Source organism: Ammospiza caudacuta, chromosome 6 (assembly GCF_027887145.1).
Source record: "Ammospiza caudacuta isolate bAmmCau1 chromosome 6, bAmmCau1.pri, whole genome shotgun sequence".
Lineage (NCBI taxonomy): Eukaryota > Metazoa > Chordata > Aves > Passeriformes > Passerellidae > Ammospiza > Ammospiza caudacuta.
In genome coordinates, this window is record NC_080598.1 from 33,729,468 (window position 1) to 33,742,680 (window position 13,213).

At 37.9% G+C, this 13,213-nt stretch overlaps 1 protein-coding gene across 24 annotated transcripts in view; it reads right to left on the reverse strand.

Annotated features, from left to right (window-relative positions):
* Positions 1 to 13,213, reverse strand: part of GPHN (gephyrin) — a 268,916-nt gene that overhangs the window by 183,231 nt on the left and 72,472 nt on the right. For 23 of the 24 annotated variants that reach the window (XM_058807892.1, XM_058807902.1, XM_058807893.1 and 20 more), the window contains exon 2: positions 2,341 to 2,419. In XM_058807892.1, coding sequence (XP_058663875.1) covers positions 2,341 to 2,419 — 79 coding nt within the window. Of the gene's footprint in view, positions 1 to 2,286; positions 2,420 to 13,213 lie in introns of those variants that run through there. The other variant, XM_058807903.1, reaches the window with a different exon arrangement.

The following is a 13,213-nucleotide window of genomic DNA, read 5'->3' on the forward strand; positions in this document are numbered from 1 at the left end:
GATTTGAGCAGCAGAGCTTTTATTAGCATTTCTGAGATAACTGAAAGCAGATGAAGTTTACAGTCCTGCTCCAGCTGGGAAATCACCTGGGGAAAAAAGGCTACTCTGACAATTAGACATACTTGATATAAATCAAATACTAATGAAAAAACCAACAATGCTATTTTATAGTTTCATTTCAATGTAGAGACACACTTTCAGCTGTCCAAAAAAAGGCCTTCTGCAACAACAAAACAGAAGTAGTCTGTTGCAGAGCCAAGAGTGGCAAACTAAGAGGGACAGAGCCATTTGCAGAGAAAGCATGAGAATTTATGTAAATCTAATGTTTGCATCTGAGATTATAAAGAAAAAGACGCAGTGCATCTCCAGTCAGCACAAACAAGCACTAAAGAAGTCCTAAAGTGTAAATATTAAACAGGTAAGAGGATTAATCAAATGCTATTTTACAATTCCAGGTATTGTTACAGGCATCAATCATAGCCAAATAGGTATAAAACTTTAATTAAACGTTATTCTTTATTGCAAAAAAAGATTAAAACTTCTCTTTGTCTGGCACTCCCCCGCTTCACCCCAATGCTGTCCTTTGCATAACAAAGGATCCCATGGGATCTTAAGAGTCACCTACAGAAGCTGGGTTGGACAATATTGCCTTAGATGGTTTCTTCATTTTGGAGATTCACACACACTATTACACGTTTTGCAAGAACTCTTCATAGGTGTTCAGTCATAATACAGCAAGAATTTCAATTTGGAAAGATAAACCCAAGTCTATACATTTCTATCACTGGTCAGGAAGAGGACATTTTTCTTGCACTGTAATCTGTCATAGAGCAAAGTATCATAAGCAGCCCTTGGAACCTAACATGTATTGAGACTTTACTCAGTCTTTCAAAGTGACAAAAATGGCTATGTTGCAGTCACTTGTGCTTTTTATGCTATAAGAAACAGAAATCCATTTAATTTCTTTTGAACACTACAATAATTTATTACAATATTCTTCATCTCAGTTACGGTCAAGGAAGAAAATGAAAAGACGCCATCACTTCTGTTAAAAATATACAGAAAGTAATAATTCTACAACAAAGGCAATTCAACCTTCTGAGAGTAAACTCAAGAAGTGCAAGCCCAAAGCATGTAAGCCTACCTGCAGCTCCAAAATCCACATACAATTCTAAAGCAAACAAAAAAGAACCAACAAAGACAACCAACCAATCAAAAATACTCAAAAAACCACCACTCAACAGAAAAATTCTAAAAATTAAGACCTTTAAAATAGCCTTGACTTCAACACTTAAACAGTAACTATTAAAAACTTATCTATTGCATTCACTCTGTACATATCCAGCAACAATTATACTTGCTCCTTGTTCCTCTATCATTTCAGATGTATAAATCATCAGTTACATACACAATGTCAAAATTGCCCAAGAAGGCATGTTCATGTGCATATGTCATTTACCTACAGGAACATAAAATTAATTCTGCATCTACCTCCCTGTAAATGAAGTAAGATGCCAAATGCACCTTATTTTTCACTAGTTCTCAATCAATACTGAAAAATCTGATCTTTCAGCAGCAAGGACCATCACATTAGATCTCACTGTGGACTGCACAGTCATTCATGTTAAAAATGTGAATTTTTTCTCTTTTTCCCTTCCCTCATAACAAATGGTACACTCACACTAGCAAGAACATTTTCAGCTAGTACTAAGGTTAATGGGTGAGAAAAAAACCCCACAAACCTAAAAAACAAACAAAAAAACTGAATGACAAAGAAGGTCTGATACAATTTCAAGTCTGGCCCAGAGCTCATGAGATTGAATTTTATTTTAGAGAAAGATACAATACTGAAATAAAGACCAGCAGTCCTGTGATGAAGCAAAATTTAGACCATGTGCACATATACTTAAATTGAAACAGGTAGTAGAGGAAGAAATACACATCAGCTGTATGAAATCAGATACAAAGAAAACAGATTCTAGATGTTAAGGTAAGTAACAATAACATCATTACCCAGTAATATTCCAATTTATATCCAATTCCTCTCTAAAAAAGAAGAGGCAACAATGTGCATACAAGTCCTCTATAGAAATACCAGCATGCACAATCTGTTACCTCTGATGACACTTAAACCCTTTACTCTATGTGCTCTCTGGATGTTACTTCAGAATTATATTAGAAACAAGGTGCTTGTATTAAAGACTCACAAATTGGCAAGCATAAACCACTAAAACATTATGTGTACTTTGTCAAACTACTTCTTTGTATAATTACAAAACTACTCACAAGGATATCAGGAAGAAGCTTTTCTTTGCTTAGCAATAAGAGCCAGATACTCACAAAGAAGGGTCTTGGACCAGATCTTTAAGGTTTATCCCACTACGATCCTCGGCAAGGTTCCTGAAGCAACTGTCACTCACTAAAAAAAACAGAAATAAAATTTAAGCAAAACAAAATAAAACAAACAAAATAAAATAGGAAAAAAAGAGGTGGAAATTTAAGAATGGAGCACAGTTCTTTTGATTAACTAAAAATGCTTTTTGGCATTGGCAGGAGTTTGAACATTCATATATAAAGTCTGATTTTCACTGAGGTTCCACCTAATTCAAAGATAAGTAAACTCAATGGAAAGTGAAAAATGCTGTATCACAGCTTATGCAGAAATAAGCTGCACAAATTCCAGGTGGTGAACTCACTACTTGTCCACCTGAAGGCAAAGGAAATCTCAAACACATGGATGCACAGGTACACACTTTTCCATACATTTAACAGGAGAGTCTTTAATCATGCACTGATCATTATACTTAATCAGAAACAGTGAGAGCTGCTATGTATTTAAGTTCATAGTTATTCATGGGTTCGCAAAAATGTTTAATATGAGCAACAACCAAAACAAGTAATTAAGAGGAAAATTTATCCAAGGAACTTATAAATAGCTTATAAAGTTCATGTACAGCATCTAGTTACTGTAATAACTGAAATTACAGTAAATGTCATAGAAGTTTTAAACAGTACTAGTGTGCTTTCATTTCCTTCACTAATTAAAAGAAAAAACCAGAAGAGACTTAAACCTCAAACTCCAAATTTGTTCTCTTGGCTAAGTCTCTCAGCACAAGTACTCCAATCCTAAAAGCCACCTCATTTCTCTTAAATAACATCGCAGTCAATTTAAAAGGTGGAAAAAGAGTAGCAGCACAAATACTTTTAGAACAACACAGTATCAGTTGAAAAGAATTACTTATTTCTGACTACAGCAAACTTTCTGAAGGACTCAGAGGTTGTGATTTTTCCATATCAGTGTAAGGATCAATTTCCCTTAAAGGGCAAGGTAATCTGTGAGGTAAAGTTTATGAAGAAATGCATTATTGTACATGTTACAGCACAGGATACAGCTTCACATTTGGTGAACAGGGATGTGCTTAAATTCCAGCAAAACATTGCAAAAGCAAGTGTTCCTACTTTTTTCTCTCTAAATGCAAATTACTCTCTTTAATTTACATCTCTAAGTATTCATGCGCATCACCAGCATCAAGAAAATGCAAATCATTCCCAAAATACATTGTTTTCACAGATTACAACACACACAGTGACAGACCTACCTAACATACTACAAAACTGCAAAATGTTTCTACTAGTATCTCTCGTTGGCAATGCATCTCACAAGCGTGAAACCTGGTAAGTCTGCTGGAAAGGCCAAGTATTGGAAGAAAGCATCCCAGAAGATGAGGCTGGGGTAGCTGATGGAACAGGTAGTAGTCCCGGCCCTCAGACAAAGCCTGACAGCTTATGACTGTGAGAGGTATTTGTCAGGTGTTGAAAACACTCACCTCAACAGGGTAATAACCACAGGCTATCCTAAGCCTCTCGCCCCCACTGTCTCTGAAAACTGCACCTAGCAATTGCCTGCTGCACACAATCCCTGAAAGCCCTCAGTCTTTCACTAGGGGTGAACTAGGGCTCTCTTGTCTTTGAGGTACTTGTCTCAGATCTTCATTTTAAACAACAGCTAGGTGTGCTAACTAAGCCCAGACTCTCAGCTTGTTCCTCCCATGACGAGTTCACAATTGCCTGCCTAACGCACTGCACGTTACCTGTGCTGGGCTCACAAGCACTTCCCCCATTGCCAGGCAAGCTCTGAGTGAGCAGCTTGAGCCCTCGGCAATTTCTCATTTCCATCCCCACCTACTACACTGAACCCAAGACCCTTGAGAAATCTCAACTCTTCAGGAGTAATTCCAAGACCAGCAGATCCACGAACCACTATATGTAGGATTTCATGAGAGAAAAAATTCCCACCTATGTTGATATTTGATAGTTTATATTTGCTTCTTGTCAAGTTTCGCAACAAAACAGCAAACAGAACATTTTACCTACAGTCTTGTCCTAAATCCTACACTACCAATGTATCAACATATCTCCCAGGCTAACACAATACATCATGAATAAAAATTATGCTCAACACTGTTTTTTCACTACTGACAAATCAAACATTTTTAAAGCATTAAATATTTAATCTAAACATGCTGCATTTCTCTGGTGTCTCCTCCAATCTCCTCATGGCAAGCAATCACAGTGATAATTGAGGAAACTAGTGTCTTTATCTAAAATTTTTTAAAGGGGAAATGAAAAATGACAACACAAAATTATCTTATCAGTAAAACTGGCCATTATTTATCTGTAAGTCATGATGTTTAAAACACAAAATGTGTTTCAAAGAAAAATGTTTAAAATGAATCCCTAGATTTGTCAGAGACAGCCTTTGTTTTACTTGTCTCAACATAAAGCCAATATTATACCACTCTTTTTATTAATGAATTTTAAAAATGCAAACCTTCCCTTTACTTAGACCTTGGCAATGAAGCCATTTGCTAGTAAGGCTAATTCACAATCAAATATCTACAAACTTTGAAAAGTGTATAAATCTTGTCTCTCTTTTCTTCTTTGATTGTAGGAGAGTTAGAGCAATGTGTAGCTGCAAACTGGTAAGCAAGTCTCTTCTGAGGGTACTGTTCTAGCTGGATTTAGAAAACACCAAGGCTACAGATAAATGTAAAACATTCCAAATCTGGTTTTAACAATCAAGAACTCCAAGAGTTTAGTTAATACTAACATTTGACTATAACTACTAATAAAATGACTAGTATAGATAGCAACAGGAGAGTTTCCAGTGAGTGGAAATAATTCATTGGAATAGGCTAGAATAAGCACTTGGTCTGCATACAAGCACAGCCTTGCCCCTTCACATCCTTGCAAGCTCTTACCATAAATAAATAAAACAAATGTTCAGCAATAAATGCAGGGTGGAAGCAATCAAGCAGAGCAGGTAGTCTATTTCTCACAGCTTAGAAAACTTTAAATCAACACCGCACATATTTAAAAAATAACATATACCCTAACTGAAATGAGAGCTATTTATTTCAAACAGGAGAGTGAAATTGTGATGGTATGGCAGAAATATCAGGGTGATCAATGGTGGTTTGAGGGAAACATAGATGAAAACTTTGCATCACAGCCACAAATTGTACTACAGACACAGTAAGGCCATGCCTGACTTCTCTTTGAAGCACAACCAAGGGACACTTTTGCACAGGACATCTATATGAATGCAATCCCCATACAGGGTTTTATTGCCTTGCTCCAAAATTAAATTTTTATGTTTTAACCCTCCAAAACTTTATAAAAGCTAGTATTTTAAGCATTGTTGAGTGGATGGTTTCTGGAGAGACAGAACTGTTAGCTGGTCCTCTCTACACACACATCAAGTGGCTGAGCCTCTGGTCTGCAGTGCACCCCCCACAGGTACTTCCTCAGAGATGTGGCAAACGACTACAAAAAGAGCACCCTAAAGCACATTTGCTCCGTGGGGTATTGCACACACAATGACAGTCTGTGAGGTGTCAGAAATGTTCCTAATACACCAAATATTGGCACAAATATCACAGGCATCAACTGAACAAAACACATAGTCTCAAAAACCTCACAGCAAGGCAAAATCCCTGAATATGCATTGCACAGTTTGACTTCCAAGTGAGCTGTTACATGTATCAAAGCAAACAGGATTTAGCAATAGCTCCAATTTTCCCAACATTCATCCTACTTCCAGCTCTCGGTTTCTATTACTGATGTTCTGTTGCTCACCCCTGTCTAGTCTTGTGCCAAGGAAGTAACAGAGGTGGGAAGCTAATAAGGGAATACAGCTCTCACCTGTCAGTTACACAGCATACAAAATTCCCGATGGAAAGGTTAAAATCAGCATTCACACTCTAATGTGCAAACATCCAATTTACAACAGTTGTGAAGCCTTCCCACTTGGCATTTGTGAACTTCTAAATTTGTCTATGTGATTTTTTTTCCCTTGCTTTCTTTAGCAGGGTTTTAAACAAGACCATACTCAAGACCAAACTAATATTTTCTTCAAGTAGGGCAGGTCAAAATCTGTTGCAAAATGTATCCTTGGTTTAATTTTATTTTTTTAATGTCCTACAATTTGAAAAGCATTTAGCTCCTTAAAAACATCATTTAATCTCCTACCCTACAGAAAGTACTCCCAGTAAAGAAGAGCCCTCTTAGATCAAATCACTTCCAAAGCTACAGCTGATAACAGTGATTTTCATATTTATATGATTTAGAAAAAATGCAATAACCACTCTCAAAAAATGAATTTCTATAGTTTAGTAAAGAAAATTAACAATTACCTCCTGTTGCAGGGCCCCAGCCAGGTAATAGCTAGCATTGACTCCATGATTCTCAGAAGGCTGATCTCTCACTTTAATGTACCATACTTACTAAGAAACCCATCACCCTTACAGACAGTCACAACACAGGTGGACCCAATTGGTCCTTCAATCCAAACACCATCACCACTGGCCAATTAAGAAACCACCCTTTAGTAAACAATTCTCCATAACACATTCCATATGTGCACAACAAGAGATGCAGCAAGTGAAGATAAGAATTATCTCTTTTTTTTCTCATCTTCTCATAGCCTTCCCCAGGACAATGCTGGGGCAGTTGTGCATTGCTCTCTGTGGCCAGAGCTGCTGCCACAACCTCCCCCATACCTAAATATGCGATTCCAGAAAACTACTACTACCTGCCAGATTTTCCTCTAGGTTCCCAGAATTCAGAACTACTTTTAGATCAGTTGTGACTGCCTCTAAATAAAAATCATCTTGAGTACAAAATCTTGACTATCCTGAAGACAGTCAACAATGCACTATTAGTTTGAAAATGCATGGACTACAACAACCTCAAACAGTGTGGACTGAAATATAAGGTATCAGTTTCTTACATTTTTGTCCTTTAGTGATAATATCTCTGAAGTTTACTTCTTTTTCTTAAGACCTCTTAATCTACCAACAGTATTTTTGACAAGACTTTACCTTACTCCTCTTTTTACAGGCTCATTTACATATTTAGGTTTATAACAAATTCATTCACCAGTTAATAAATATAAAAATATATTTAGTACATTTGGGATGTTCTTAAAAGTACTGGTCTAGCACAGTGTGGTACTCCAGTCTGGATTAGCTTGCTTCAAGAGTTACTCACAAGTCTTGTTCCAGATTCAGGTGGTGCTGTTCCATGTACTCCATGCAAATGGTTCAGGATTAAAGCATTTTGCTTTTATGGGCCCAACATTATACACAAGGCAGCAAGCACCTTCTTTACCTATTATAAACATTGTTGACTTCAAGAAAAAACAAACCCTTGTAGGGAAGCTTAGGGTCTTAGGGTTTAGGACATAGCAAGGTAACAATCTTTTCTCAGACCTCAAAACATCTCCCCTTGAAACCTGTTTTCTCCTGCAAACACAGAATTCTTGTCCTATACATGTGCTATATATGCCCTATAAGACATACTTTATGGAAAGCAAAGGAAAGAGAAAGCACCAGAATATTGATTCTCTTAATATTAAAATTATTTTGAACTATTTTATGGGTCCCATGGACAGTAACACCACAGATAAATAATGCTGCCTTTTTTCTCTGCTACTGTCACATTTTTCAAGTTAGTGCATGTCAACCAGAAAACATACATAAGACAGATGGCACATTACAGAAATTTTGTAGCACCTTCTCCAGATCTATCAAAGAAGACAGCAAATTAATTTTAAGAGCAGCATTTGTACCATTTGTATATCTGCACACAAATCTCTGACGTATTCGCAGAATAAAAAGAACTACGAGTCTCCATGCAAACTGCAACTGCTTAAAATTGCCAAGAAAATATGTTGTCTGTGAGTAGCAGAAATAAGGCAGGCTGATTTCCTAAGAACTTGTGATCTAAATGCCATTTGCTATCACCACATAAATCCAGAATGGTATCCTCACAGATTGACAAAGAAGTACTATCATAAAAAAGGAGCTAAGGTACTGGAACAACAGAAGGGAAAGGTTCAGGTGACCTACTGAAAAACAGGATGATCATAAACCAGAAATACAAGTTAGACATGTGATCCTATGATTTTTCTTTTTCTAGAAAGCAGAAGCAATAATGTCACTTGTAAACCAGATGTAAAGGCAGGCTGTTGTAATGATAAAGAAAAGTAAGATAGCAGGGGAAGTGAAAAGAACTTGATTAGCTTAGCAAAAAAACTCATTAGATGGTAGCTGCTGGTGAGTTTATGTAAATACAACAGCAAAACAAATATCAGAGGGAGAAAAGAATACTATTGCAGAAGAAATTTAACTGTGAGGAAATCATAAGAAACAGAGCATAATTTTCAAAGAATTAAAGAGGTGAACCCTCACTACAAATCCTTCCATAATAATAGTGAGGGCAAGGAAAACACAGAGACTTGTTCTCAACAGATTTAAGGATAAATTAAATGACACAGAAATTGTTCTTGAAGACCTGAAGCATTCTGCACCACAGAAGCTAATGTTGTGAAATCTATGTTAGAGTTTCTCTGAAGGCTATGAACTTCTAAACCTCCCCAGGGATTCTCCCATTTTCTAACAGCAATTAAATGAGGCATTTTTTTCTGTGTATCCATTAGTCTAGACGGTTATGCCTCTCAAATGATTTATCATTTAAATTTTACAATATTTGTGCAGCCTCAGGCTACAAATTCTGCACTGGGTTTTAATCTAATATTTAACAAGCTTGAGTTTCAACTCCATAACACTGTCAGCGTAATCACTGCAGTGATCAGGTGAACTTCAGAAGAAAAATATCAAATCATTGAAGACATTCAACTCTTTGGAGATGCAGCATTAGCAATACTTCTAATTGTTTGTACCCAATAAAAAAATTAGGTTCCTTGAAGCTTATGAATACCAAGGACTTGATGAATTCTTTTCTTTGGGATCTTGTTGAAGATAAATTAGTTAATGTTTCATGTGGATTTTTTTTCCCCAGCATCTTTTTCCAATAAGAAGTTTCCAGAAGAAGTTACTATAAAACCATAAAAAATACCAGAATGGGAAGGAAAAGTATAGAACGCAAGCACATCCAAGAGACGGGAAGAGAAGAATTAAACCAACAATAACAACTAAAAGCTAAGTACCTTTGAATAGCAATATCTCAGACTTCTGTGAAATTTTTAGTTCTACCACAGGTTAGAACAGCTGTACCCAGAGCAGACGTGGAGAATCATTCCTCTAAAGGGCAGTCTTTACAAGGAGATAATGTTTTTCAGCTTTTCTGACTTCTTTAGAGGATGTCTGCTTTTTCAATACCTTGAAAAATATAAAATTCTTATCTCTAAACTTCGTTTTCTTGTACGTTATTTAGTTCAGGAAAAGAATATGTTTAGTTTCTTAGTTAACAACACTGGAAACAATTTACAGCACCTTATATAGGCCCATTTTAAATGGGTCCGTGGTTGCAGAGTACACTGATAAAGTACACTGTCAACCTCAGCTAGATGCACTTTTAAGTATGACCAAGTATGCCGATGTAAGATGTTAAAACATTTCACAAATTATCTGCCAGCTTGATTAAGAACCACCAGAATAACATGAAAAACTATACTACATTTTCCTAATGATATATTCTATCTATAAACACTGCATTTAAGTGAACCACTCCAGTATTAGGGACCTGTGACCTCTGATCATTCAGTAATGACAGGATTTAAAGGATTTATGAAACTTCACATTGTGGCTTGGAACAACACCCCTTTGCACTGCTGCATTGCTGCACAGCTAAATGCATACAGACCTGCTGGTAGGTAGATAGACAGACAGACAGATAGATAATCCTCCAGGACCAACCCACAGAGCCCAGGGCCTCAGCATCCTATCTTCTGCTCACATCTCATACAGCCCCAGACACCAGAAATCAGGTAACTCTTCCTCCTTAAAGAAACTGAGGTATTCTCTGCACTGTTCAACATAGCCTATCAAACACTGTCCAAAAAAAACACCTCAGAAACACGTAGTAAAAAAGGGCAGGAAGAAACAGAAGCTGCTTTGTGCTTCTTAAGACACCCATTGTGTGATGTCCATGTCATGCCACGCTGGCAGTGAGCACTCCCAGCCCAGGAAGCCAATTGTATCTTGGGCTGCATCCAAGGAATTGTGGCCAGCAGGGAAAGGGAGGGAAATTTGCCCCACTGCTCCACTCTGGGTGGAGTGCTGCATCCAGCTCTGGGGTCCACAGCACAGGTCCCCAGCACATTCAGTTGGAATGAATCCAGGGAAGACCACCAAGTTGATTAAAGGGCTGGAGCACCTGTCCTGTGCAGACAGACTAAGACAGCCGGCGTGTTCAGCCCAGGCAACAGAAGTTTCCGAGAGAGAAACCTTACAGCACCTTCTAGTACCTAAAGAGGGCTACAAGAGAGTGCGACAGGGAATTTTCATGAGGGCATTTAGTGATAGGCCAAGGAGTGATGGCTTTAAACTGAGAGTGGGTTTTAGATTGGATAATAGAAAGACAATCTTTACTGTGAGAGTGGTGAGATACTAGAACAAGTTGTCCAGGGAAGTTGTGGATGCTCCTTCCCTGGAAGTGTTCAAGGCCAGGTTGGATGGGGCAGCCTGGTCTGGTGGAGGGTATCCATGGCAGGGAAGTTGGAATGAGATGATCTTTGAGGTCCCTTACAAATCAAACCACTCTGTGAATCCATGATTCCCCTAATCATTGTATCTACACCTTGAGCAGATGCCTTCCCTGAATCCACAGGTACCACTATGCACTACAGGATTTCCAAGGAGGATTACAAGAAGGCACATGGGAAACACATGGACAAGGTATGGAGCTGGAGGAAATCCAGGATCAGATCACAAAGCTGCTGTCTTACTGAGGGTTTTGGGTTCATCTTGCGAGTTCAAGTAAAAGCAACTAAAGGTCATCAACAGTACTGGACCAGGGGAGTGACGCAAGCCAAGAGTCACAGAAATTCGGAGAAAGCAGAACACTAAATGTACTAGTGAGCTAATAAAACTGCAGAAATCCCAGTGACAATAGAGGGCAACTCCAGACTGAATGGTGTTACATCATATACATGTCTAAGACTTCAAAGCCTGAAGATGTAATCATAGCAAAATAATGCCAGTTAGCACATAAACCACAACATGTATTGTAGACAACTCCACTACATGCAAGGACTTGAAGAAAAATACATTACCTCTTTTATTTTTTAGACAAAATTAGCACCTGGGCCTAGTCTGGTGTGCCTGTCCCCTTCAGTTTGCTTGCTGAAGGAATCACCTGAGACAGAAGAGCCTCCTTTAACCAATTACACAATACCATTTATTTAGCACAACTCTATGTGCAAAGCTCTGAATTGAGGCCCTACAAACACCATACTGAGGTATAAAAGGCATAATTTTGTACTGTTAGCAGAGATGATGAAAATACGTTGACATTAAAATTCAGTTGTAGGTATTTACTTATTGGATATAAGGATGTCCATTCATGCAAAGGGACCTTTGAATTATTAACTTTCACAACAAGAAGATTAAATATTTAAGCAAATCAGCATAATTTAATAATGTAACATGAGAATATGAGTAGAAATAATTTTATAAAACTACTAATATACTTTGTATAATTAAATATTGTTTAGATGACAATGTAATTGTTTTACTCTATTTTTCCCTAAATCTCATTATGAAGTAAATTATATCCATATGTTTAGCATTTTCAATTCATTAAATGTGAATTCTTGACAGCTTACGGGAAAATTCTTCATGAAAGTGGAAAGAAACAGTATTATAAAAAGTGGTTGCAATAATCCTTAAAAATAGGACAGTTTCTCTTTGTCCAAAACATAAGCACTTCTTAAGATATCTTTTTTGTACTAGTACTCTTAAGCCTCCTTAAAACTAGTGGCAGTACAAAACAGACAGTTTCAAAATAGAAATACTTTAAGGAGCGATTTTCAACTCTACATAGAAAAGAAAAGCAACAAACACCCAATAGCAGAAGTGGCCAAGAAAAACAAAGGGCATTACAATAAATCCTACTGCTTGTTCAAAAAGCATCTACCTCCATATTGTTTTCTTTTTACAATCAACTTAACATTATCAGAAGTCAAATAACACCTCAGATAGTGGAGTAGTGGAGGAAAACAGCCCAGCAGACAGTTACCACTGAGCATGCACAACATAGCAGCCAACAGAGCTCGCTCGCTTACCTGGGTTCAGCCCAGCACTGTTTCTGGTAGGTCTCACTTGCCCAGATGCAGCATTTGACTGGCAAAAGAGCTCTGTTTGAATGGAGGAGCCTGGCTAAATCTAGACCTTAAGGCAGAGACACCCCATTAGCAGCACCAGCTTGGATACAGCAGACAAGCACTGGGGCACGCAGGTGAAATCCTGATCAGCGCTGACTGACCCCAGACACTCCAACACCACTGTGTGGGCTTCGGCCAGGAAATGCCCAGACACACACACCCAAGCTAACCTCACACAGTGCCACCTCAGCCATGACAGGGTCTATTAGCCTAGATTCACAGTGGCATCAAGGCATCTAAAGAGCCTTCTAGTTCCTGGAAGAAGCACAGTCACATTCACACAAAGCCTAACCACTCATGCTGTTTCAGATTTTTGCTGGCTTCCCAGGGCTCTGCAATTATCAGAAGCAGTGGGAAACTGTTTCTACAAAATGATCTGGAAACATACCATAGGTCTTTCCAGAACATTGAGCTGCCATCCACAAAAAAGTGCTGATAATAAATCCCACACAGGAAAGTGCAGATTCTAAAAACCAAGATTTTCAGTATTGTTGACGTTTCGTTCACTGCTGTCTCTAGCTGTAG